At 43.0% G+C, this 27,214-nt stretch overlaps 1 protein-coding gene across 1 annotated transcript in view; it reads left to right on the top strand.

Moving 5' to 3' along the window:
- CLIP1 (CAP-Gly domain containing linker protein 1) overlaps nt 1–24,144 on the top strand; it is an 85,022-nt gene extending 60,878 nt beyond the window's left edge. Inside the window, exons 18-25 of the mRNA XM_048513872.1 lie at nt 271–377; nt 4,696–4,810; nt 10,866–10,918; nt 17,266–17,383; nt 18,510–18,660; nt 20,107–20,156; nt 21,434–21,561; nt 22,359–24,144. Coding sequence (XP_048369829.1) covers nt 271–377; nt 4,696–4,810; nt 10,866–10,918; nt 17,266–17,383; nt 18,510–18,660; nt 20,107–20,156; nt 21,434–21,561; nt 22,359–22,581 — 945 coding nt within the window. The 3' untranslated portion in view covers nt 22,582–24,144. The remainder of the gene's footprint in view (nt 1–270; nt 378–4,695; nt 4,811–10,865; nt 10,919–17,265; nt 17,384–18,509; nt 18,661–20,106; nt 20,157–21,433; nt 21,562–22,358) is intronic.
- Nucleotides 24,145–27,214: the final 3,070 nt, after the last annotated feature.

The raw sequence follows: 27,214 nt of genomic DNA, 5'->3' as shown, positions 1-27,214 counted from the left end.
ATTTCAGCTGTTCCACTAGCTGAACAGTAGCTTTTTTTGTTATCTCTTTTGCACAGTATTTCAATGTGCCAGCCATCCGTGCCAGCCATCCTAGCTTTTTATCTGCCTCCACTCTTTAGATGGTCACAAGCCCCGTGTTCCATTTAACACTGACTAGTTCTGCTTAGCATTTGCGATTAGCTGAGTGCTAGGCAGCATTCAAGGATGGGAATCTTCCATGGCCGGGAAGTCTTAAGCCAAGCTTATTTTTCTCCCCTCTTCTCTCACAAGTTGGATACCCTTAAACAGAACAGCGTGAAGAGCCAAGAGGAGCTTCACAAGGCAAAGGAGCTCCGGGATACAGAAGGGAAGAAAATGGAAGAGATGAGAAGAGAACTGTAAGTGATTTCCTCCATTGCTGGGCAGAAAAATCCTCTGTGCAGATGAGAAGTGATTGGCTGGGGATAGAGGCAAGATGAGAGAGATTTCGTTTTGCTTTGTTTTCAGTGTGAAACCACCAATTCTGCCTTCTGACGCTATAAAGAGGGTATAGTCATAGAGGAATTTCCATATGACGGTCTTGGTTAGTTTGAATTGCAGTACATTTTTCAAATTTGAAGCCACGAGTGGCTCTGCCAGCTGGGGGCGCCAGTCTTTTTCTTTTTAAACAGGGGGTTATGTGCTTCACTCCCCATTTAAACCAGTTCTTTCCTTTCTTTGTGGCACTGCCTGTTACTAATCCTGATAATAGCATTACTGCTAATGCCACACAGAAGTAACCACAGTGATTGAACTGGCATAGAGGCCAAAGTACATGGAACATTTAATGCTAATTTCTGGAGAGGTGTAGTTTGTGAGAAGAATTTCCATTGCTGTAGTGATTTGCTGTGATTTTTAAAAACTTTAGTATAAACAAATGTGTTGCTTTTGCTCTACTAGCTCTGCTAGAGAAGAAGGGTAAGCTGAATCTTGTTGTCTCTGTAGGCTACAAAGCCTGGCTATGTCGTGTAGCACTGCATGCATTCTAAAAATAGCATTTTTGTAAAAAAAAAAAAATGCCAAGCCCATTCTGTGTTGTGGGTAATGGTAGGATTTCATTCTCTGAGCATTTTTTTTTAATTCTGGCAACATCAAGGGAAGGTCATAACTTCTAGTTCTCAAGCATGTAAAAGTGGCAGCTGCTTCTGGATTTTGGAACAGGTGAGATAGTTTTGTGGCCAGTCAAGTTAGACTGACTGCAGACATTTTCTAGAAATAGCTATATGTGTTTTATGGGCTAGAAACTAAAGAAGGGAGTTTGCCTGACTGCTTTCTCAGTCCATTAGATCCACCCCTGCGTGGTGTTCAATTGGCTAATTTCTCATAACTGAGTGCAGAAAAAGACAAAAGGTTGGTTCTGACCAGCATTTTGCTGTCCCTCTTTGATGTAAAGTGGACCCCTCTGCCATCCTCGAGAGTCCGAGTTATTGATTACGTCTCAAAATGCCCAGTTGAGCGGATGAGTCGGTTGGTTGCTTGTTTTGAAGTCATCTTAAATCAGTTTGATAAGAAATCCGAAACCAGACAGTTGATTTGTGCAATAAGAGACATGTTTCTAGCAGGGACTGATTCAGAGAGATTCTTGTAGAAGAGGGTAGATGTTATAGAGGACAGAGAAGACCTGTGGCTGCTTCCCTAGTTAAAGAACGTTTCTCTCAGACTGCCTGTGCTAGTTTTAAGTTGTAACTGGGGCACCCTCAGCTGTCAGGTGTGTGTTTGGGCGTTCTGTGACAGCAGCTGTCTCTACAAGCATATCACTGTCATATGAGTGAGGGGGAAAGACCGAGCAGCTACAAGCATTTTTTAAACAATAGATTGGTCGAAGCCGGCATGTGCTGCAGCCTGTTGCAAATGGATCAAATTGTGACTCTGTAGTCAAGAGACCAGGAGCGCAACAGTGGTTGGGCATTTTTGGTATTGCTTCCGAGCATCTGAACCTCATTTTTCTTCTCTTTAAATAAGGTACTGGCAGCAGATTGTTCATCGGGAAACTAATTTATATTGAGATGAACTGAAGGGAGTCGACCAAAAATCTTTATTGCATTCCTGCCTTAACAGTCAGTATTGAGTGTGGATGCATATGAGCAAAGAGTGACTGAGCATGTGCAGAACGAAGCCATCATGTATCTTAGAACTGTCTCTGGAAATTAATAATTATCAACCCATAACTTAGGAAATATATTAGTGCAATTTTAGGATTACTTGGTACCTACCAATTCTAGAGGAATCAGTCTTACTGGCTGTTGAGGGTTTTCCAAGCTGTGTGGCTGTAGTCTGGTAGTTTTTGCTCCTAATGTTTTGCCTGCATCTATGACTGGCATCTTCAGAGGCATGTCATAGCAAGATGTGTTTAATGTATTGTCGAAGGCTTTCACAGCCGGAATCACTGGGGTGTTGTGGGGTTTCCGGGCTGTATGGCCGTGTTCCAGTAGCATTTTCTCCTGACATTTTGCCTGCATCTGTGGCTGGCATCTCCAGAGGATCTTCAGAGGATCCTCTGAAGATGCCAGCCAAAGATGCAGGCGAAACGTCAGGAAAAAATGCTACTGGAACACGGCCATACAGCCCAGATACCCCACAACACCCCAAGATGTGTTTCTCTCCATGGTGCACAGACACATCTTCCCATGGCAGGCCTCTGATGATTACGGCTGCAAAAGCATTTGACAGTACAAGTAATTTAAATATTAAAATGCAGACTGATGAAGGGTTCTGATGAACTGGAAAGCTTTCATGCTGCTATGTGTCATTTTGAATGGTCCCATAAAAGGTGTTACGTGGTCTGCTTTGTGGATTTGGACCAGCACAGCTGTAATCAGTTTTTGTCCATTGATAGCAGAACTTTGTGATTGTTGATTGAATTGGTTTTCTGGAGGTGGTTTTTGCTGTGGGCTGGTTCTAAGGAGCTAACTGATTCATCTTTATGGATTGTTTTATTTTACAGTTGCATTTCAGTTTTATTTATATTGTTATCTTTTGGGAAATTTGTTTTTATGATTGATGTTTTGGAATTATGTATGCAAGCTGCCTTGAGCCCGACTTAGGCTGGAGAGGGCGGGGTATTAAATTTAATAAAATAAAATAAAGTCTTAGTACAATTCTCAGCTTGAAAGGACTGCTGCAGGTTGTGCATTATGAGCTGTTTTCAGTTTTTCAACCAGGGTGGCATTAGGTTGGCCATTTTCTCACAGCCTAACCAACCTCACAAAGACAGAATGCCACCCTGAACTCAGTAGAAGAAGAGCAATGTATTTTTAAAAGTCTGTAGGAGTCCTTTTAGCAGTGAGGGTTGGGCAATGGAGTGCTTGCACAAGCATCGGCTGCGGAATGGAGAGTGGATCGTGTGCCTGCTGGCAAAGCACCTGTTCCTCTGGTTCTTCTCCCTAACCATTCAGCATGGGGAGTAAGTGGTATGTGAGCTGCACAGCAGTCCGCAGAATGAATACCCCCCCCCCCCCAGCACTTGCAGACAGCCAATTGCCAGTTTCCACATTTTATCCGTGAAGGTTACAGATGATTCAGCAACATCTCTACCAGACTGCTGAACTTCTCCCCCTTCTGGTTTCTGGTGGAGCACCTGCTCCATTTTACCCAGCAATGGTGGAAGTGATAAGCAAATAGGACGGGGCTGGGGAACCCTCAACCAGCATGACGTAGGGGTGAGATTGGGATTAGGATCAAGAGACCCAGGATCTCCACTCTGCCGTGGAAGCTCGCTGGGTGACCATGGGGCTGCCATATACAGTCGAACCAGTCTACCTCATAGGGTTGTTGTGAGGGTAGAATGGAGGAGATGAAAATTGTGTAAGATACTTTGGGGAGAAAGTGGGGTGTAAATGGAGTAAATCAATAAGATCTGATGGTTGAAAGTCACAGAAAATCCACAAAAGTTTCAAATTCAGATTTAAAGTGCCAACTGTTTGCTCAAGCTGTGACAAACCACAGTTGTGACTTTGTAGGTCATCTCATCCAGGGCTGGGATGTCTAAACAGCTCTGAAGCAAGGTGAGCAGAGTGGCCCTCACAGCGCTGCAGGGGCCAGTCCGCTCAGTTTGCTCTTGCCTGCCTGTGGCTCTCCATGGCATCAGCCCATCAAAAATGTACTTGCTAAATTAGAAGGTTGGTTCAGCCTCCTCCTATCATTTGATCCCTCTTGGGCACTTCTACTTGGCCTCAGCCCACAGGTACAAACTAGTTGCGGAAGTGTCTACAACTTGCAAGAACTGGGGAGGGAAAACCTGGTCCCTGCGTCCCTCCAAATGTAGCCATCTGTAATAAGTGCAATTATTTTTAACCCTGTTCACTTGCAGTTCTTAATGTGTTTGAGGGTTTTTGTGGGGGAGTCTCAAAAGGCACAGAGCGTGTTTATAAAAAACAGAAACAACAGCCTGCGAACACCCACTGATCTGTTTTGAAGATCATTTTTCTTCACTTCAAATAAGGTACCGGCAGCAGATAGTTCATCAGGAAACTAATTTATATTGAGATAAACTGAAGGGAGTGGAATAAAAAAATTTTGCTATGGGGTGGTGTCGCTGGGACTTGTCGCCTTATTAAAGATCTCATTAAGCACATGACATGCTCTCTTTTTTTTTGCAAGCTGCAAAGCTGATTCTCTCGTGGGTTTTTTTTCCTTGTCCTTGTTCCTATGGTAACCATGCGCTCCCTGTCCTTGCAGAGAAGCGCTGAAGCTGGCAGAGGCTGAGAAGTCCCAGCAGCTTGCAGCTCTACGAGAAGAGAACATTAAACTTGCTGGGGAGCTTGGCAAAGGTGAAGTCACAAGTCATCAGAAGGTAGGTCCTTTTGGTTATCCTGAGGTGGCTTTTGCTCTGGGCTGGTTCTGGGTAGACAACTGAGCTCTGTGTGTAAGGGTGAGAGCGGGGTGGGGGGCTCACCTTCCCTGATCAAATTCTAAGCAATTAGCTGTTGTTAGCAGCAAGAAGATGACAAGATCTGAGTCACCTTTTAAAGATGAGCCGGCTTTAGTGTGCTATAAACTCTGGGAGGCAGCCATCCATCACCTTGTCATGCAAAATCCGTTTCTCTTCAGGCTATTACTGTAGCAATTTATTTATTTTTGGTTGGATAATATTTTAATATTATCTATCAGGGCACCTGAACTCAGAGGAGAATTGCATAACCCATCGTGAACGCTTAGCAGAACAGAGCTGGGTCGAAAATGATGTAAGCTGTTACTGACCGAAAGCCTCCAGGTGTGGAATTCAGGGTGGGCAGCTTTGGCCAGTATTTTTCATTTCCTGAGTTGTTGACTTCTCTGACATTCACACCTCTACAGTGAGATTGGGCAGCATTTTTTTAAAATGCTAATTTACACAAGGAATATTCAAAGGAAGAAAGGAAAAGTGTATTTTCCAATCTAGGAAAAGTGTATTTTCCAACCTTGGAAAATTGAAATGGTGTGTCTGAGCAAGTGACAGTTTTGCGCAATAATATGTATAAAGTAGCCCTCTTGCACTTGTGAGATCTTTAAAGCCAGCCAAGTGTGTGGTCTTTTGGAGGCCGCATAACAGGGTTATTGGTATTAACTTGCAATTGTCTGCAGAATGCATTACCACAGGGGAGTTGAACTCATTTGTGATGAGGGCCAGATATGACATAAATGTGACTTGGTCAGGCCACGCCTGGGGTTAGTGGGGGGGTGGCAGGGTGGCTGCCTTGGCTGGTCCCAGAAGAGCACTTGGGGGGGGGGTGTGCCTGGACTGGTGAACCCACAGTGGGGTGGGTGACTGCCTTGAGAAGAAGAAGAAGAGTTTAGATTTATATCCCCCCTTTCTCTTCTGTAATTCATGTAAGGAGACTCAAAGGGGCTTACAATCTTCTTTCCCTTCTCCCCCCACAACAAACACCCTGTGAGGTAGGTGGAGCTGAGAGAGCTCCGAAGAGCTGTGACTAGCCCAAGGTCACCCAGCTGGCATGTGTTGGAGTTCACAAGCTAATCTGGTTCACCAGATAAGCCTCTAAGGCTCAAGTGGCAGAGTGGGGAATCAAACCCACTTCTCCAGATTAGACTGCACCAGGTCTTAACCACTACATCATGCTGGCTCTGAGAGTGAAATGAGGTTGTCTCGGCTGGCTCACAGACCTGATTGGATCCAGCCTCCAGGCCGCAAGTTTGACACCCCTGCATTACCAAGACAGGCACAGATCTGCTGTGGACTTCCTGTGCAGAACCCAGCTGAAATGAGCTGGAGCTGCTCAATGGCAGGCTTTCTGCTGATGACACTCTGGCCAGATTACTCAGGGACTCAGCCTTTGTTTGCAGCACTGGGACATTTTACAATTCTGTTGTAAGGCTGCAATGCTGTGCCTTTTTACCTGGGATTAGGCTCAATTCAGTAAGATGGGACTGACTCCTGCCTTCTGCGTTGTACTGCAAGTCAAGGATCTAAGGAAAACAGTAATATCAACCTGTGCTTTAAAATGGTCCCACTCTTTAAGAGAGTGACTTGCTTGTTTTAGCATCACCTTCAAGGCAGTGTACAAAACCTCATGAAAAATAATCCAACAGCAGCATACATGTGCAAAAGGCCAGCTCCCTTACTGTCAGGTCTTCTGCCCGTGTGATGGTCCCAAAGAGACTCCTCTGTTTGGCCCCTTCAGAGGGAACGGCAGCCAGATGTTGTCAGTCTCCTAGGATGGGAGAATGAGAAGTCAGGAAGAGAACAGAGGCTTCTTGAGGCTGTTCTTTGCAAAGATGAGCTCTAAGAACTTGAAGGGCTTATGTGTTTACACTGATATTTTTCTGAAGGTGCCAGGTTTTTCTCAGGAGAGCAGATAATTCCTGGGCTGCAATTTAAACATTTGCAGTCTCAGCCGCTCCATTTTAAGATCAACGTAGTGGGGAAGTTCTATCAGCCATTGCTGTTGTGTAAAAAAGAAACAGGGGCACCCAAGGCTTATGTGTATACCTCTAAACAGCCAGCCTCACCTTTTGTCTCCTTTGGGAACCAGCAGGAAACAAAGTAGGTGAAACTAAAATTGTATGGAAAGTTTACTGCATGTTTTGACTCCAAACTTAGGCTAATACCAAGAGAGGGCTTTGTGTTTGTGAGTTTGCTGGTTTTTAAATGGCATTTTAATTTATTTTATTTATTATTATTTTATTTATTATTATTTATTTTATTAGGCTTTTATACCGCCCCATCCCCGAAGGGCTCTGGGCAGTGTACAGCATGTAGGGGTAACAATATAAAATAGTTAAACATTTAAAAGCAGCGATAAAAAACTAAAAATTAATTTCAAGAATTGTACAATGAATCTCAGTAAAATCGAGATATGAGTGGCGTCCAGCATTCCAGTTTTAAAATTCCCTCCCCCCCAAAAAAGGGAGGCATGGCGAGTCTCGTTTGATTTGGAAGAGGCTTAGAATGTTAGGAAAGGAAAGGTAACCTCATTGTGAGTGCGTGTATAAGACAGGTGGATTAGCATCCTTGCAAGGACAAGCTGTTCAAAAGCAGATGTCTGTGGAGTAATTAACATGGGCAAAGATGACCCAAGTGGAGGCAGGCTGAATGAATTCAGTAAAACACCACACAGCACAATCAGCTAGAAACACCTCCTGTACAATCCCCACTGAAATGAAATGGAGCTGCCCAATTCCCTTGCATAGTTCTCATTTATTTCAGAGTTCCCAGGGAGTTGTCCCCATTACATCGTCATAACTGTCCCAGCGCACCACTAACCTTGGTACTGTGCTTTTGAATGCATGTAATGCATTGACGCTGGGTGGCAATAGTAAGTGATAAAGAAGAGGACAGGTGAAAGGTGGGGGAGTGGAAGAGAGGCTCAGGGGTTTTGGAAGGCCATCAAGGCCTGGGGCTGGGAATTCACCAGTTCAAATGAACTGGCTAGGCAGCCTTAGCCAAGCAAGCCAGATCGTTTCAGTCCCACACCCTCTGTTCACATTCCACAGTTAATTACACTTACCTGCCTTAGAGTCTTATCTTACAGACTGCTGAGCAAGTATCATTCTCCCCTGATAGCTGATGGAAGGGGTTGCCTGTGGCCAATTTGTGGTTTCCTTGGTTGGGGCAAGACTAGAACCAGAAACTTCCTTGCTCTGACAAACCTCTACTTCTTCCCCCTTGGCCCCCCTCCTGCTGTCATTCCTTCCTGTTTCTCCCCTGCTCTTGTCAGTGGCCAGCACCCCAACTTGGTTGTGCGTGCTTGACCAGTATCAGGAGACCTTACAGCTGGAACTGGGGTGTTGACATTGGAGAAACAGCCCCCCCCCCCGATGTTGGCCTGCCCAAACACAAGTAATGCTTCTATACAGTGTTGGTCTTTTGAGGCCCTTCAAATGAGATTGCTCATGGTTGACAAGCTGCTCAGAATGACTGTAATTGCTGTAACCCATGTCCACCTCAGAGGGGTGGCGTGTTCACACACAAAGCCACCATATACTGAATCAGATGTGTGGTCAGTATTGTCTACCCCAGGGGTCTGCAACCTGCAGTTCTCCAGATGTTCATGGACTACAAATCCCATCAGTCCCTTCCAGCATGGCCAATTGGCCATGCTGTCAGGGGCTGATGGGAATTGTAGTCCCTGAACATCTGGAGAGCCACAGGTTGCAGACCCCTGGTCTACCCAGACTAGCAAGGGCAGCTCTCCAAGGTCTTAGGTCAGTGATGGCGAACCTATGGCATGGGTGCCAGAGGTGGCACTCAGAGCCCTCTCTGTGGGCACGCACAAACAGAGTTGCCCCCACCCCCCCACACATACATTCTAGGCTGACCTGGGCTGCTGGCCTTGATTATTAGCATTAAACCTAAGACCTAGTTTTGGGGAAGCAGTGTAGGTAACCCTATTAAGTGCTGTTAAACCCCACTGATTTTCATGCGAAGATCCTTTACCTGGGAGTAAGCTCGGTTGCTGGCAATGGGGTTTGCTTCTGAGTGATTCACCCATTGGAAGAGTTGCACAGTTGCTTCAAAGCAAAGCCACTAACTACCACCAAGCTTACTCCCAAGTAACACACACCTTGGAGCAAACCATTTTTTCTAAACTAAAAGCTCAGTATTCAGGTTAAATTGCTGTGTTGGCACTTTGCGATAAATAAGTGGGCTTGGGGTTGCAATTTGGGCACTCAGTCTCCAAAAGGTTCTCCATCACTGTCTTAGGTAGAAGTCTTCCTCATTATCTTTCACCTGGTCCTTTTAACTGGAGGTGCTACGGGTTGGATCTGGGATCTGCTTCATGCAAAGCAGAGTTCTGAGCATCAGCCCCTTCCAAGAACCATGTTTCTGGCCATGGTTCATATAAAAACCTGATCGGCACCTTTCATTCCACAGCACAAGAAAGCCCATATGGAAAGTCCAGAAGGGTGAAAACCTCTAATGTTAAGAGGGCGGGCTTTCAAAATATTCTGACTACATTTTTGTTCAGGGCAAGTTATAAAATGCCTGCCAAAACACATTTTCTGCCTTTTAGATTTTTGTGCCTTCTAAGATGAGTGTGATGAGTTTTCAGCATATGTTTGTAGGCATTTTGGAACGGTCACTATGGTAACCATATAAATTTTGGCCAGTGTCTGTCAGATTCGCTATCCAATGCATGATACATTTTGCAAGTTTAATGACTACCGTTTCATGAATGATTAACGCTGACATCTAAAGGTTAATGCAGTTCCCCCCTCATGGACTTGGCAAAGGGAAGCGGGGATAATCTGCATTTCTCCACAAATAATTAGGTGCTTTGTAATTCATTAAAGAATTCCCAGTCAGAAAATATATTTGGCTTGAGGACACTTTATTGCTTGTAGTATGTCAGCTTTGGGGTTCAGATCTCCAATACTTCAAAATTACACGTTAGTTTTTAGGGTTTTTTCCAAAGCTCTCTAACTCTTTCTTTTAGATTCTAAAGTATTTTTGTGCTTACATACTAAAAGGATAGTTGTGTATAAGCCTTGAAATCAACAGCAATGAAATGTGTAGCTTGCTTGTGTGGGGGAGGCAGATGAGCAGTCTTCAGAAGCTGGGGGTGTGCTTTGTACTGTTACCGAAATATCTATTTTTGACTCCCAGCACATTCTCCGCACAATACGCTGGCTGTTCTAGGACAAACTTCTTACAGAGTGCAGTAGCTTAAAAAAAAACACATTCAAGCATCCACAACCCATAAGGGCCAGAGTACCAGAACTCATGGAAGGGCCTGGGGCTAATGGCTAACTAAGTGCCTTCTAGGAAGGGCAGGGTGGCTGGCTGGCTGGCTGTTGGAGCTGTATAGATTGGAGGGGGGTGGGGGGCAGACCGTTCTTGTCATGTCAGCAATCAAAATGTGAGCTATATGAGAAATGGCCATTGGGCAGCATTTGGATATCGGATTACCTTGTGATCTATGAACTGTGCTTTGATCAAACTCTTGTCAGTTACGACATTTGTGTCAAATGTGGTTTGTTGTGACATCTGTCTTCACAAACTACGACTTGTGGCATAGTGCTCACCACAACCACCCTGTGTGATCATCTGGGTGCATAGATGGCAGTAAAGGGGGGAGATATCCTTCTTGGCTGGTAGGGGTAGAGAGAAGCAGCAAACACACCAGAACGAATGAATGACTTGCGCTTACACAAACTGTTGTTTATTGTGGGGTCTGAATGCAACCATGTATGAGTGGGAGAGGCAGACATTGGGATCACATGCCTGCTCGGAATAACTGATATCTTTTGTCCCCCTCTGTATCTCCAGGAACAAATTCCTTTTCTTCCTCTGGCAGCTGTGCAGATTGTGAAGGATAGCAAAATATTAGAAATAGAACACAATCTCTTTTATTCTTGGTAAAGTGCTTGGTAAATACCATGTTTTGTTTTCTGTTTTTGTCTTTTAGCTCGACGAAGAGAGATCCGTCCTCAATAACCAGTTGTTAGAGATGAAAAAGAGGTAATTTGTGAGTGTGTTTGTGTGCATGCGTGTGTGCAGATCCCTACAGGAATGGGATAATGTTAAAAGTGTGGTGAAAGTTTGATTCCCTCTATCCTTTGTGATGGAAATACCCTAGGATTGCTCATTTCCACTGCCTGAGATGTCTTTGCATGTGAAATACATGCAAACAGTTGCATCTTCCTCATCACTAAAAATGGAATACAAATGCTTGACTTTTTAAAGAAGCATTTAACACTGTTTAGCCTAGCACATGCTGTCTCAACTAGATGCTTCTTTCTCTGTTCTCTACATTTCAGCTCCCAGGATAATTCAGTGCCTTTTTAGTGGCCTGTGGAATATTTATTATGTCACTTGCACATGATCTGACACAAATGCAAAGCCCTCCTGCAGATCTGCTTCAAAATTCTTCATGTAGTATAGTTGCCAAAATACTGCCAAGAGGACATTTGCTTGGCCTGAGAAAGAGGCATCTTCAAGTTAATGTTTTGAAAACGCCAGCTAATTTACAAAGAAGGCACCCTGGGAAAATGTGCCACCTTCACCAAATGCCTGTCAATGCAGGGCTTTGACCCATCAGTTGACCTATTTTGAGATACCCATAAAATTAAGTTCTGATAAGTTCCTTTTTCAGTTTGTGCAACCCAGTTAACACTCCTAGAATCCAGCAGTTACACGACCACCACTTAGTATTCTAATGGGAAAAGTAGCAAATTCAGTAATGAATGAATTATATCTCTAAAGCGTACAACTTACCCGTAGAGTAGGGATCCTTTTTTATTCGAGTATGATGTTAGGAGCATAACAAATCAAGAAGTTCAACTAATCAGCGTGTTGACCCAGCCAAAAGCATCACTCTCTTTGCAAGAGGATGTCTTTCTAACCTCGTTCTAATAGCAAGAGGATGTCTTTCTAACCTCTTTATTTCTTTGTTGAACTGGGGACAGGGTTCATGGGCCACTGGGGGACAAGATGTCACAGGCAACTGAGGTGACCAGACTTTCAGCTCTAAGTCATTTTCCTACTTGCCAGAACAAATTTTATTTTTCCCTGCCAGAAAATGGAAGTGTGTAAATTGTCAAAGTGGTGTTAGAAACTTGAGGTTCTCTAGTTAAAGAAGGGCACGGTGTTACTTCAGTTCATTAGACCCATTGTGAATTTGCTAATTGTCTGACTGTCTCTGAGCTTGCGCTATTTTCTCAATACTCATTCCACTCCTCTCTCTTCCCTTTCCTGCCCTGGCTTCCTTTGCTATATCTGTGTGTCTTTAATGGTAAGACTAAAGAAAGTCTATCCACGTTACAATAAATAACTTTTTCCTACAGTAAAGTTGTACATATTTTTGGCTGCCTTTCGTTTCCTCTGTGTCTTGCTTTCTTTTTGGTTTCGTTTCGTAAAATACTCAGCAGTATTGAGTCTTTTGTTTTGTTTCATTTTTTTACAACAACAGAATTCACTTCAGTGCAAATTTAGTTCTTCCTTTACTGTATTTTGCATTTTTCTTCCATGTTTCTAACATGTGGTTCTTGTTATCTTGCATTTTTAAAGCTTGCCCAGTATCACTTTAAGGTACTTGCTTCATTATTGGAATTTCTTGTTTTGTTTTTCTGTGGCAAGGGAAGAATCTGGGTGATGATTGTAGCAGGGGGTTAGCCATGTGACCTGGACAGGCTGATCATCGGTTGCCCTGTGCCCAGTCCACCAGAAATGTCTCTAGGCGCACACAAGAACACGAATCTCCACAAGACTGTGAATCTACCCAGTTCAATGCAGCAAATCCCATGCAGTTCAACAGGTTTTCAGTAGGAAACATTTCTGGTGGATTGCAGTCTGCAAACTGTACAAAATTTGGAATTGTGATATAAAACTGGACATGAACCTGGACCCTCAGTACAACGATGAAACTATTGTTAAATTGGAGGAGATCTCTGATCCGTGAAATTGCATTTCAAGTTCAGAGTAACTATGCTGCTATCTTATAAGAAGGCTGTTGAGGTTTCTTGGCATGATTGATCTTGCAAATTGCAGGAGGATATACGTGTATCTATATGTCTTCCGAGATAACTGACCACACCGTTTTGACTTCAAGATCTATATCAGCGGAGTCTACCCAGGGCATTTTGGTGCTTAATGTCATAGAACAACTAAATGGATGTCTCCCATGGTAGTTAAAATGTAATAAACCTAAATTGACAAATGTGTTGCCTTTAAATGTTACCTCGCTATCACATTTCGCCTGAAGTCAGGGCTGGTCCTGAATTGTTGTCACACAAGGCAGTTGAAACATTAGCTTTTTTTGGGGGGGGGGGGTGTTCCACTTTGTGCTCTAAGAACCTTGCTTGCCCTTGGTATGTTCAGAGGTATGAACTGGAAGGGATTTTTCAGAGTCAAGGAGGTGAAGATAGAAGGGAACTTTGAAATGAGAATTGCCCGCTGCTCTTCCCAGTTTGCAGAACAACAAGTATCTACTGCCAACTGGAGAATCCCTATGATAAGTAGGGATCACATCCAAAGCTGAAGCTCATTCCGCACATGCAGAATAATGCACTTTCAAACTGCTTTCAGTGCTCTTTGAAGCTGTGCAGAATAGCAAAAATCCACTTGCAAACAGTTGTGAAAGTGGTTTGAAAATGCATTATTTTGCGTGTGCGGAAGGGGCCTGAGTGTATGACATGTGTCCATGGGCTTACCACAAAAGTAAAATCTTTTTCCTTTGGAGCACGGATTGGCAAGTTTTCCATGCCTCACGGCTGTAGAGAAAAACATATAAACTTCTCCATATCCCTTGCACTCTGTTTCTCAAATGTGGTGATCTTGAATCATGGATCCCCAATCAAATGTGTGCAGAAAGCATGCACACACACATACACACACACACTCTCACACTCCCCTAGGTATACTCACTCCTATTCCACCAAGCCTGCTGTGCCTTGAAACCTCCCTCCTTGGCCAGGTGGCCTCTGTTCTTCAGAGTCCACACAGAGTCTTGCTCAACAGCCAAGGGTCAGTCCTTTAAATCGAGATTTCTTTCACGCGCTTAAGCATCCTAAAAACTCAAAGCAGGGGCTTAAATGTCAATGAATTTCTCTAGAACAAAAATGACCTTTGTGATATTTGAAGAGGCCACTCTGGCTAGCTTGTGCTTTTTCCTCTTAACTCTTTCACTGTTTAAAAAAAAAGGGAAAAATCGGATCCAGCTGTCACTTGTGCCTCTGTGTCTGTACATCCCAGATTCTCCTCTCGCTGCTTCCATTCCTAAAAATAAACATCTGCATAGCTTTGAAAGGCCTTCTGTGCTGTACTGCCATCGTTGCTTGTTTTTGCTTCTTTTCCCCACCCCTGGGCTACTGCAAGGATCAGACTGTGTTCCATACGCTGGCTATCATGGTTCTCACTAACTGCAGGGTTCCTGTCTCTAGTGCAGCCTATGTTTCCCCCTTCCTTAGTTTGCATTGTGTTCTGTCTGGACTTGCATGATCTACTCTCTTTTACTGGCCCCCTCCCGCTTCTTGGGCAATGACCGTTCTGTTTTACCTTAAGCTGGGAGCATAATTCATAGCTGCATGCAGGATGGGGTTCAGTCCCTGACATCTCCAGTTAAAGGATCTTGGGTGTTATTTCTCTGCCTAAGTCCTTGAGGATACAACAAACATAATTTGCACAAAAAATGGCAAGACTGAACAATGTAACCGTTTATTAGATTGACTATGTGAACCACGTCTACTGTGGGGCTATGATGCCTCTCATGCCCCTAGACCAGGGGTCTGCAACCTGCAGCTCTCCAGATGTTCATGGACTACAATTCCCATCAGCCCTTGCCAGCATGGCCAATTGGCCATGCTGGCAGTGGCTGATGGGAATTGTAGTCCATGAACATCTGGAGAGAGCTACGGAGTTGCAAGAGACTGGGCTCCTATAGGACTCACATGTGTTCAGAAGTACGCAAGTCACCCAATCAACATTACGCGATCCAAAGGTTCACAAGATTCTCTAGACTTAACTGAAAACCCACTGACGAGTGACCAGAGTAGTGTAATCTGGCTTTGAAATAATCTTGGGAGGCTCATGTCATTGTAGCACTTTCACAGTTCCATAGTTTTGTTCCATATTAAGTCATCAATGCAGTCCAAACACTCAAAAGGTGTCCCTTCCCTCAGGCACGTGGCATTTCCCTCCAAAATCGACATTCTAAGGCATAGGTGTCAAACTCGTGACCCTCCAGATGTTATGGACTACAGTTCCCATCATCCCCTGCCAGCATCATGCTCAGTTCCTCAGTTCCTTCTTTGCTGCCAAGAGAAGACATCATTCTAGAAAGTTCTTGCTGTTCTTCATTTGTATGAAGAAGAACAGTTTGGATTTGTAGCCTGCCTTTCTCTCTGATAAGGAGTCTTAGGGCGGCTTACAACCTCCTTTTCCCTTCCTCTCCCCACAACAGACTCCTTGCGAGGTAGGTGGGGCCGAGAGAGTTCTGAGAGAACTAAGATTGGCCCAAGGTCACCCAGCAAGCTTCATGTGGGGGAGTAGGGAAACAAATCCAGTTCACCAGATAAGAGTCTGCCGCTCATGTGGAGGAGTGGGGAATCAACCGCAAGGGGGAGGCCCACTGATGTACTGCCATCGCTGTCCTCAACCATAGGCCCAGTGAACAACTTTGTCTTACAGATCCTATAGAATTGAGTGAAGTCGCGCAGGGCCCGGGTCTCACTCAACAGGTGGTGCTGGCCACTAACCTAGATAGCTCTAAAAGGGGCTTGGACAGATTTATGGAGGAGAAGTCGATCTGTGGCTACCAATCTTGATCCTCTTTGATCTGAGATTGCAAATGCCTTAGCAGACCAGGTGCTCAGGAGCAGCAGCAGCAGAAGGCCTTTGCTTTCACATCCTGTGTGTGAGCTCCCAAAGGCATCTGGTGTGCCACTGTGAGTAGTAGAGTGCTGGACTAGATGGACTCTGGTCTGATCCAGCAAGGCTCTTTCTTATGTTCCAGGCTAGGGTCATGGGCTGAAAAAGCCCTGACTCTGCTTGAGGACAGTCCATATGGCCAGGTTGGAAGCGTCCTTAGCTGCTGACTGATATCTCTGGTGGCTCAGAGCAATCGAGGGGAAATGGCACCTCTTCCATCAGCGTATCAATTTTAGTGAGAAGCACCAAGCTGCTTGCCAGAGGGGAGGAGGGCTTTCTCTGTCCTATGGAGTCCTGAAAAGTTATTTCTGCGCCACTGGGCTGTGCGCTGTGCGTGAGCAGTCCCAGTGTGTGCCTGCATGGGAGATACTCAGCAAACAACAATTACAGTTAAGTGCAGCCCTCTTTTTTCCCTGTTACTTCTGTCTGTTCTAAATCAGCTCTGGTGGATGCAGCATTCTCAGCCTGAAGCCCTTCAGCCTCTGCTGCCAAGCCTTTCCGTGAGTTCATGGGAGGCATAATCAAGCCCCACCCCAGAATGCACTGAGATGGCTGTTATGATGCAGGCAGACATAAATCACATCGTCCACACAGCCCAGTAATTATGCATTGGGCACCCCCTAATATACTGTTACTTAAAGATGGTGTTTTCCTAGCTCCGTGGTGGCGAACCTTTGGCACTCCAGATGTTATGGACTACAATTCCCATCAGCCCCTTCCAGTATGGCCAATTGGCCATGCTGGCAGGGGCTGATGGGGATTGTAGTCCATAACATCTGGAGTGCCAAAGGTTCGCCGCCACTGTCTAGCTGGTCTTCAGCCACTGCATTGGGGAAAAGCTGTTTTCTCAGAGAGGAGGAGAAGTGCTGTCATCCTCTCACTCTGCATCGCTTTCTGTTACAAAACTCCCAGTTGCTGAGCCCTGTTAGAGCCTGAAAGTTGCCTTTTGTGGAAATCCTGAAGCTACACAGTTAGTGAGGACCAGACGATACTTCCAGCTTCACCCATGCTTTGCATGACAACTGTGTAGCTGAGCTTTGCATGTGTTTTGTGTTGCTTGTTGATAACTTTTTTGAGAAGTAACAAAACTTGGAAGTTTAGGATTCTCCTTCTCCCCCCTTCTCAATTATCTGTCTCCAAATCTTATTAACATCTTTCTTTAAATTTTAATGGATACGATGATATGCAGGTTCTGGCATGAATCTTCATAGGTAAAACTTTTCATTTTATTTCCACTGTTGTAAAATCCCAAGTAATTTAAGCCAAATATAAAGTCTCAGTCAATTAATGTGGAACTGAAACTTTCTGTTAAGAATTGTTTCCACTGATACACCTTTTTTTTTTTTTAGAAATCAATTTTTGAGGTTTTTTTCTGGGTTTTGAAGCAGTGTTAATAGAACCAGTCTTCACCTAACTTCTGAAACTGTGACTCTCTCTTTTAGAGAATCCAAGTTAAAAAAAGAAATCGATGATGAGAGAACTTCTTTACAGAAATCCATCAATATTACTAGTGCCTTGATCACAGAGAGAGATGAAGAGCTGGAAAAACTCAGAAATGAGGTACCGTTTTAGAATTGCCATCAGCTAACTCTTGGCTTGTTTGCAAAATAACCCTTTTTAATTAACTTATTTCATTGGTTTTCTATGCTGCCCTTTCCTTCACAAGGCTCAGGGCAGCTTCCATATTTTATTTAAAACAATAAAATCATTTTAAAGCAACATTTAAAACAACATATAAACCCTTTCAACTAATGGCAGCAGTTCATTTAAATTGCAGTCCTGAACCTACTGAGGAAAGAGGGTGGAAGAAGATGGGAGTGGGGGGGAGGGGGGGAGAAGATGGAAAAGTGGGAGGCCAAGATGGAAAACAATGTAGCTGCCTCCTGTTCGGCTCAGGTCTCAGTGGACTAGGTTGGACTGGACTAAGCTGAAAAAGTCCTGGCCCTGGTTAAGGCAAGCCAGACATTTTTCAGGCCAGGGACCACCACTAGCTATTTTTCCTCTCACATCCAAGCTTTTCTTGGACAAGTGCTCCACCAAGACAAATAGAACATCAAAAAGTTGGTATTTTTCTGTATGAAAGTGTCCTGTGGAAAAATAGTTGTCTCAAATGTTCTATACAAGTTTTGCCGCCTGAAGGCATGTTCGGATGAAAAGTCCAGCAAATGAAAATGGCAGTCAAATGATATGTAGTGTGTTCACTGAACCTGAGAAACCTGCTTTGAAGCGTAGCCAGCTAGAATTCCTGGGGGAACTCATGAGAGTGGCATAAGACTGATCCCTGATTGTTTGGCTCCAGCATTTGATAGTACGCAGGATACTATTTCTAGTGTTTGTGACTACTAGTTACCTTCAAAAAAAAAAAAAAAAAAAAAAAAAAAAAAAAAAAAAAAAAAAAAAAAAAAAAAAAAAAAAAAAAAAAAAAAAAAAAAAAAAAAAAAAAAAAAAAAAAAAAAAAAAAAAAAAAAAAAAATAAAAAAAAAAGTAGGAAAAAAAAAAAAAATAGGGGGGGGGGATAAAAAAAAAAAAAAAAAAAAAAAAAAAAAAAAAAAAAAAAAAAAAAAAAAAAAAAAAAAAAAAAAAAAAAAAACAACGATGGGGCCTACATTTTATGGCTCTGTCTTCTGATAAAGTTTTGTTTCCTCCAATCTGTATATGTTTCCTTTTCTCTCTCCCCCTTGTGTAGGTCACAGTACTTCGTGGAGAAAATGCCACTGCAAGGAGTTTGCATTCCGTAGTTCAGTCGTTGGAGTCTGATAAGTTGAAACTTGAGCTGAAAGTAAAGAATCTGGAGCAGAAGCTCAGAGAGAGCCAGAATCTACCTCCTAGCTCAACAGGTAAGTGCAGTTCAGGTCCACTTGCTGCATCTTGCAGTTGCAACTTGCTGGACTCTGGTTGGCTGCATGCCTTGGATCCCTTCAGCACAGCTAATTTGGGATCTCACCATGCAGTTGTGACAGAAACTATCCATCTTAGAATCATAGAGTTGGAAGAGACCCCAAGGGCCATCCAGTCCAACCCCCTGCCATGCAGGAACACATAATCAAAGCACTCCTGATAGGTGGCCGTCCAGCCTCTCTTTAGAAACCTCCAAAGAAGGAGACTCCACCACCACACTCTGAGGTAGTGCATTCTGCTGTCAAACAGCCCTTACTGTCAGGAAGTTTTTCCTGATGTTTAGGTGGAATCTCTTTTCCTTCACCTTGAACCCATGACTCCTGGTCCTAGTCTCTGGAGCAGCAGAAAACAAGCTTGCTCCCTCACCAACATGGCATCCCTCCAGATATCTAAACATGGCTATCATGTCCCCTCTTAACCTTCTCTTCACCAAAGTAAACATCGCCAGCTCCTTAAGCCTCTCCTCATGGGGCATGGATTCCAGACCTTTTGCCATTTTGGTTGCCCTCCTCTGGACCCTTTCCAGCTTATCAATAAGTGTCCACCACTTCATCTAAATCCCACTCTCAAAGGAAATGGCTCAAGAAATAGCAACTCAGTCAGGGTAGGATCTCTCACTACGTTATATTGCTGTCATTCTCATTTAATAACCTTGGAGGCATGAAATTGCCACCCTTGGATCAGTCATAATGGGTCATCCAAACAAGGAGTGGGATATGCCTGTCATGTTATTCTCAACCTTTACTCAATTGCAGGTGTGTTCACATACGGTAAGAATTCTCTCTCTTGTAGGCATGTATAGTTGCCCAACATGAAGGTCTTCAAGAGTGGCGTAGGAGGTTAAGAGCTCGTATATCTAATCTGGAGGAACTGGGTTTGATTCTCCGCTCTGCCACCTGAGCTGTGGAGGCTTATCTGGGGAATTCAGATTAGCCTGTACACTCCCACACATGCCAGCTGGGTGACCTTGGGCTAGTCACAGCTTCTCGGAGCTCTCTCAGCCCCACCTACCTCACAGGGTGTTTGTTATGAGGGGGGAAGGGCAAGGGGATTGTAAGCCCCTTTGAGTCTCCTACAGGAGAGAAAGGGGGGATATAAATCCAAACTCTCTTCTTCTTCCTAAGAGGGTGAACACACTCTTTCATTTTCAAAGTGGTAACTTTACCATAGAGTTCATATAGCCAGCTGATCTGCACTGTCTTTCCAAATGGCAGAGACAATCTTAGCATATGGCTGCATTTGATCAGAAATGTGCTGAAGTTGGGGAGTGGTAAAACCATACTCATCAACAAATTATGAGCTCTTGAAGAGTCTTAATGGATATAGTCTGGTAGCAATAACACAGGTTTCTGAAGTTTCTTAATACCTTTTCTCTTGCTTCCAAGATGACGTAGCTGGTGGAACCATCCAGGATGAAAACGCCCAGGAAAACCAGGTATGATTTCTGAGGTGTTGGTACCCTCTAGCAACAGCATATTAGCGTTGCATGGCTGACTCCCACACTGTTTTTTACTTGATGGGAGTGGCAAATAGAACAATATGGACCAGTTGGAAAGTTGCAACTGAAATCATGTAGAGTTGTATAAGAAAATGCCGGAGCAGGAAGGGCATGGCTGGCTGGGTGAAGAGAGGCCAGCAAAGTGTATCAAGAGATTTCTGCCCGCCCCCCAAACATCTTATTGGACAACTTGTACTGAAGACTTTGCCTGTGTAAAACTGTTCGGTAGCAGAGTTTTTAAAAAATTTATTTATTAAATGAAGATTAACAGCCTTTAATTTTGATAATGCAAATGAGTAAAGAGGTTAAAGTTGGTTGCTTGATCTATTAACCAGCAAACCAGATGGAATACCTGAAAAAAACTTTTTTTAAAAATTGAGATAAGAAAACATTCTTTGTATTGAGCAAGACAGAAAAAAATATAGGCATGAAAAAAGCTGAAATGAGCGCTATTCTAAAATACCACTTTATTTTATTGGATGAAAAATTGGGGAGCTGTGGATTGGTCAGAAATGATATCCAGTGGGCCTGCTTCTTGATAACATTCTATGTATAGACTTGATAGTAAGTCGTGTATTCTGTGTATAGACTTGGTAGTAAGTAGTGTAACTACACATACTAACACGTGGTTTCTTTCCCTTTTGCCCCTTGCTTTCATCTACTGCTGGGAACGCTTTCCTTCAATCAGCATATGGTTTGTTTCCACTTTCTCTGCTTTAATTTCATTTTGTTTTTAATTTGCCTTGTTAGTTTTGAACACATTGGTAGCTCAACAAGGCAGTTTTTGTTTTTGCTTATTCTTGCTAAGCAATACCTTTCTGTAGTGGACAGAGGCAAGTTCCTAGGGTTGCCAGATCTGGATTGGGAAAGTCCAGGAGATTTTGTGGGTGGTTTTTAGAGCGGCTGGGATTTGGTGAGGGGTGGGACCTCAACAAGGGGCAGTAGTTAAATAGGCAGTTGCTAGATAGTAGTGCTGTCCCAGAAGACAGAAGTGTTGCAAGTGTGACAACTCACTTTTGTGCCTTGTTCTGCAGTTAGGCTGATGAATGCTGTTTAATACTTAAAAGTGCACTGCGTGAATCTGTTTCCTATGTACTTTTAAAAAACACTGCCTTCCAAGTGGCTTGTGCTAATGTTTTCTGCTAAAACCCCACCTTTGAATGGTCAGAATTTTTAATCCTGTATCCTTTTTTCTGTGTCTTCAAACCCTTTAGATTGACTTCCTAAATTCTGTAATAGTAGATCTTCAGAGGAAAAATGAGGAGCTGAAATTGAAAGTGGAAATGATGTCGGAGGCAGCTCTCAACGGCAACGACGAAGAAGTTGTTATTAGCTATGACAGGTATTTGATATCAAATACTGAGGTTGCATTCTGTACCTGGGCTATTTAGTCCCCTTGTGCAATATGCCAGCCACAAAACCCCTTAAGTCAACAACAGTACACCCATTCAAAGTATATTCCAGTTTACTGTCCTAGTACAATAGTTTTGAGGCTTTTACTAGGAAATCCTTTCTGTGGTAGGAAATCCTTTCTTTTTAGTAAAATTTCTTTTACTAGGAAATCCTTTCTGTCAATTACAACTGCTGTTGTAATTGAACCACATCTGGACAGCAGTGTGGATAGGGTCATTCCTCTGCATTCCCTAATGCTGTGAATGGGATTCTAGAAATAGCTACTTGATGTGAGACCGAAGGAGACCTTGACCTTTCAAGGATGTGTGGTGCTGGCTGTTCATGACTGTCAGGCTAGAGAGGAGCTTGAGCTGATGTGGCTTCAAAACTGAAAAGTCTAAAGGTTTAGCATTAATTCCAGGCCTCTCCACTAAAGACTGATATAGCCCAAGGGAGACCTGAGACCTACAGAGCGGTTCGAGGTCCCTGGTTTGCAATTAGCATTAATTTCTTGGAGGAGGGTTGGGGCACACATACCTTGGTGTTCAGTTTGCATCTTAATTTATCCAGCAGGTAGGAAAATCATTCCCCCAACGATCTTTCCCCCCACAAGCACTGTGGATATCCTGTAATTTTTCACTAGAATTGCATAACTATATTTGGCACTCAGTTGTGACGATAAACAGATGTGCAGGGCTGTGGGGCCACCCACAAGGAAATGAGCTTCTCCTGTTTTGATCTTGGCAGTGAGGAAGAAAACCCTGCTAAGAAGAAGCCGCGCCTATTCTGCGACATTTGTGACTGCTTCGATCTTCACGACACCGAAGACTGTCCGACTCAAGCGCAGGCGCCGGATGACCCTCCACATTCGACTTACCACGGCAGCCGAAAAGAAGAGCGCCCTTATTGTGAAATCTGCGAGGTGTTTGGGCATTGGGCGACAAACTGCAATGACGACGAGACCTTTTGACGTAGTCGAGGACCAAGGAGAACAAACTTTGCTCTGCCTGTTTGTCAAACGAGATCCTGCACCACCGGCAGCCAAGTGTGCTAACTTCAAAGAAAGATTAGGGCGGTGGCCCTTACTCTCAGCCTCTTTACAACCAACCTACTTAATAGAAATATTTTCATCTTCAGCAACAAAATATTTTATTTCTACTCTAAAATCAAATAAATAATTTTATTAGGGAGGTTTCTGCCACTTTACTTTTTAGCTCTTGGGTTTTCATCGTCTCTCAGGGGAGCTTCCCTTTGTCATGACGTTGACTTATAGGAAATAAAAACACTCTTAGTTTCAGCTTATTTAAAGACCTTCAAAAGATTATGCTGTTAATTTTTGTATTTGCACTAAGCTCTTAAAGCTGCGTTTGTATGTTTTTAGATTTTTGTAAAGCTTTCGACACTGGAATGAGTTGAGAGATGAACTGTTTTTTTTAATTTTCATCTGCTCGGTTATCTCTTGATCAAAGAATTTGTAAGCTCTGGTGCGCTACCTAGAGATCTGTAGTGCCTTTATTTCAGCAAGATTTCTTAATGGTGTGAAATATCGTTTAAACAAAATATCATGAAGCAGGTAAGCATACAAAGCTACTGTTGGGAAACCTTTTTATACTGAAACTTCTATGCTGTGCACATTGATGGAATCTCTTCCAAGGTTCTTTCCACTCCTGTAAAGTTGTACATACGTACATATATAAATATATATAAGAAAAGGATTATATTTTGGAAAACTTTCTTATTATCCTCAGTGTTTGGATTCATCTGAACGGACATCTTTGTGCACACCACAGTAACTTTATTTAAATGACTTAACAGCCTCAATCTTGGGAGATTTTTTTAACTGACTTTCTGAGTGTGTGTGTGTGCGTGTGAGTGTGTGTAACAAAAAATCTTCCAGCAAATTTGTATCCTGTAACAGGTTTTTATTAAAAGTCCGTTCAGAAATCAAGTCTTTTTTGATGAATAATTTATTTATTTCCCCACCCTCTTCTGGAGCCGAGTTTTGTTCCAGATGAATGTAAAACAGAAAATTCAGTATTTAGTAAATCTTGAATTTTCTAAGAGACTAAAACCTTATGGAAAAAGTGGATGTAACTCTGCCACACTGATTTCTAATATATATGTACTTTCTGATGAGATTACTCTGTCACGGAGTTAGTGATGTGTACTACTTCACATGAGTTAAAGGTGGTAGATACCACAATAAGTTGATTTTAAATCTCTTTTTTGAATGTCTCGAACCATAAATGTAGAAAAGATAAACTATATCTCTCCTGCTCTCTGTACATTATAGAGAAATCTAACTCTTGTATAGCTGTGTGTATATTATACATATGTATATGCCTTTGGTGTATTTTTTTCTCTCCAGATTACAGACAGTATTTGACACATGAGTTTAAAGTCAACCTAATGTAATTTGTTTGAAATTTGGAGTAATGAATGTATTATAGTGATAGAAACAAACTAAGCAGGGAAATCAGTATTAATCCAAGTGTACTGTATCTTTAATAAAATGGTTATTCTCTTGTCACAAGCATTGTGTTCTTCCTTTGCTCAAAGATGTCTTAAGAACAGAGTGGGATTAATAATGAATCAATATATCAATAAATTCTAAGGAACAGAGTGGGATCAAACAGGAGAAAGAAACAGTCCTGCAGAGTGCTCTTTCTGCAAGCAGGATGAGACCAGTGACTTGGATGTACTTGCCCCACTTAAGAATGTATTATTATTATTATTATGTCTCAAACAGTCTTCTGAAAGGGTGACATTTTTATTCAGAGGAAAAGATTGTACTTTCAGAATAGCCAAACTTTTGTTCTTGTTTAAAAGGCCTTCATGAACTGCTTCATTTTAGTATAGCTCTATTATCATTGTTGATTGTAATCCTGGAGGTTCACAAAAGGGTAATACATCTCTAGGGTGAAGATGCTTCATTCAGAAGCCTTTATTGGCATAAAATAAACATACAAAATCAGCATACAAAATTTGCCCATTATTGCTCACAATTATAGACACTGGTACTAAAATACTAAATACTAAAATATATACATGGTCCTTCTGTAACTAGGATTCCTTTCCCTTCAGCTAAGTTAACTCAATTTAAACGGGCCATCGATTACTGACAGAAGCCAGCAAATTACTGCTGGCTATATGAGGTTATAATACATTGACATTTGTTAGTATTCATCTAGACTCACGCCTATTATTGTTAGCACAAATCTTGCCACACCCTCACACACTTTGGGATCCATGCTGTTCAAAACCATAGGTACCTTAAGAGCATCAGTTAGATTTCGTTATACAGAAATGGGATGCGCAGATTGTGACATTCTTGATTTTGCAAACCTTACACAGCCTAAAGAGGGTATGATCGAGTGTCTCCACCTGACCCATATTGCATGGACATAGCCTCCTCTGTTTATCAATTTGTTGGATATCTGCCATAGAGCAGCATCGAAGGCATTAGATTGTATCTGGCCAGTGTTAGCAAAGCTCTTTTAATTTAGGGTTGGTGGATCCACTGTAAATAGTTGGCCATGTGTCCTTGTCTTCAATTGGAATAAGCAGGGTCAGGGGAACACGCTTCCTCGCAGAGCTGTTATCATATCCCATACTCTTTGTTCTAATAATAGCTTAGTTTTCAAGCAGCTATATGCTTCGATAGGAAAGAGGGACTAACGACTCTAATGAAAAGCCAAGAGTTGATTTTTTCCTTCAACCAGTTTCACAGCCACCTGTAATTCTTGCATAGTCGGAAAGCATGAGGTGTAACAAACTGAGTGATCCTGCAAATAGTGGATAATGAGCTGTGGGTATCTGACAGTGCTCTCTCAGCCAGGCTATCGTGGATATGCGATATTTTCCGTCTCGAAGTTCTAAAACATAGGGCTGCATACGGCAATAATCTGGTAAGCCCATAATTTTGCGGAAGAAACGGACTGGGCTGTGTTTATATTTTATTTATGAATCTGATCCGCATTGCTCCATAGAGGAGCTGAGAGCCGCATTTAGCATTGAACACCTTCAATGTGGATGGTATATACTGGTGGCCCACAGTGAAAAAGAAACGCTGAATTGCTAGGGCACTGTTGTTAGCTGCAGCGAGTGCTAATTTCCTATGTACTGCCCAATTAAGGTTGCTAGTAAGAGTTATGCCCAAATATTTGAACTGTTTAACTTGTTCTATGGGTCTGTTATTGATGGTCCATGAATGAGGGTAAAGATGCAATGTGTCAGGAACCCTCCCTTTGAGAGACCAAGAACGTGCTCGTCAAGATCCAGAGGGGTGAATCAAGGAACAACAACGAAAGTACAAATAAGAGTTTGGATTTATATCCCTCCTTTCTCTCCTTTTAAGGAGACTCAAAGGGGCTGACAATCCCTTTTCCCCTCCCCCCCACAACAAACACCCTGTGAGGTGGGTGGGGTTCAGAGAGCTCCAAAGAACTGTGACTAGCCCAAGGTCACCCAGCTGGCATGTGTTGGAGTACACAAGCTAATCTGGTTCAAAGAAGCACACTTTGCTACACTGAATAGCCAAACTTTATGAAGGCAGAATATGAGGTGGCCAGAGCCCAACAACCAATCAAATCCATGGCTGGTGATCTATGACAAATCTCCAGATTAGAGTCCACAGCTCTTGACCACTACACCACACTAAAGAAGGTCATTATTGATAAAAGTAAAACCTTTTATTTGAATTTAACATTAACAGCCAAAAGTAGGGTATAAATCCAAACTCTTCTTCTTCATAAAATCTGCCCTCTGGAGTTACCATTTCCTTAAAGAGGAATTGATCCTTACATGCAATCGGGTTCAGCTGGACCTAGCAGAATGCCAGACCCTTGTTTTTGAAAATGCAGGCTGGGCATGAGAGTCAAGCGGTCCTATGTTATTACAGAGGGGTGACCAAAAATAATTGAGACATCTTCTCCACATGTTATGGACTACAGTTCCCATCATCCCCTGCCAGCATGACATTTGGAGGGCCACAAGTTTGACACCTATGGATTAGAGCATCTTCAGAATTGTCTATGAAGTACTTTGGCCAAGCTGAAGTGTGAATCATGAGGTCAAACCCAACCTGGATGTGTTCTGGTCTCGAACAAGCTTCAAGGTGACTAGAACAGAAATTCCGTCTGGCGGTGCTCCCAAAATGCACAAAAGTCTGCTTGAACGGCAATGATGTGAAACCGGCAGGGACTGAAGTCTGCTCTAGTAAAACCTCTGCTGGAAAAAAAATCATTTTTCTGGTTTCGTTTGGCATTCCCTCAGAAATCCCAGCTCCCTAATCAATGTTTTATGTGTATTTTAACTCAATTTAAAAAAAGTTGTTAATGAGCTATTGTGATGGAAAGATGCTATCGCTGAAGCAAAGGAACTCACACATAACTGTAAAAAGGATCTTTGATCTCCTACATCAGTGATGGCGAACCAGAGGTGGCACTCGGAGCCCTCTCTGTGGGCATGTACAGAGTTCATCATGTGGGGGGGGGGGTGGAAAATCACCCCCCCACACGCACACACACATCTAGGCTGGCCTGGGCTGCTAGGCTTGATTATTAGCATTAAAGCTAAGACCTGGTTTTGGGGAATTGTGTAGG

The sequence above is a fragment of the Sphaerodactylus townsendi genome, linkage group LG13, assembly GCF_021028975.2.
Source record: "Sphaerodactylus townsendi isolate TG3544 linkage group LG13, MPM_Stown_v2.3, whole genome shotgun sequence".
Classification (NCBI taxonomy): domain Eukaryota; kingdom Metazoa; phylum Chordata; class Lepidosauria; order Squamata; family Sphaerodactylidae; genus Sphaerodactylus; species Sphaerodactylus townsendi.
Note: the sequence above shows the minus strand (reverse complement) of the source record. Positions and strands in the feature narration are given on the sequence as shown.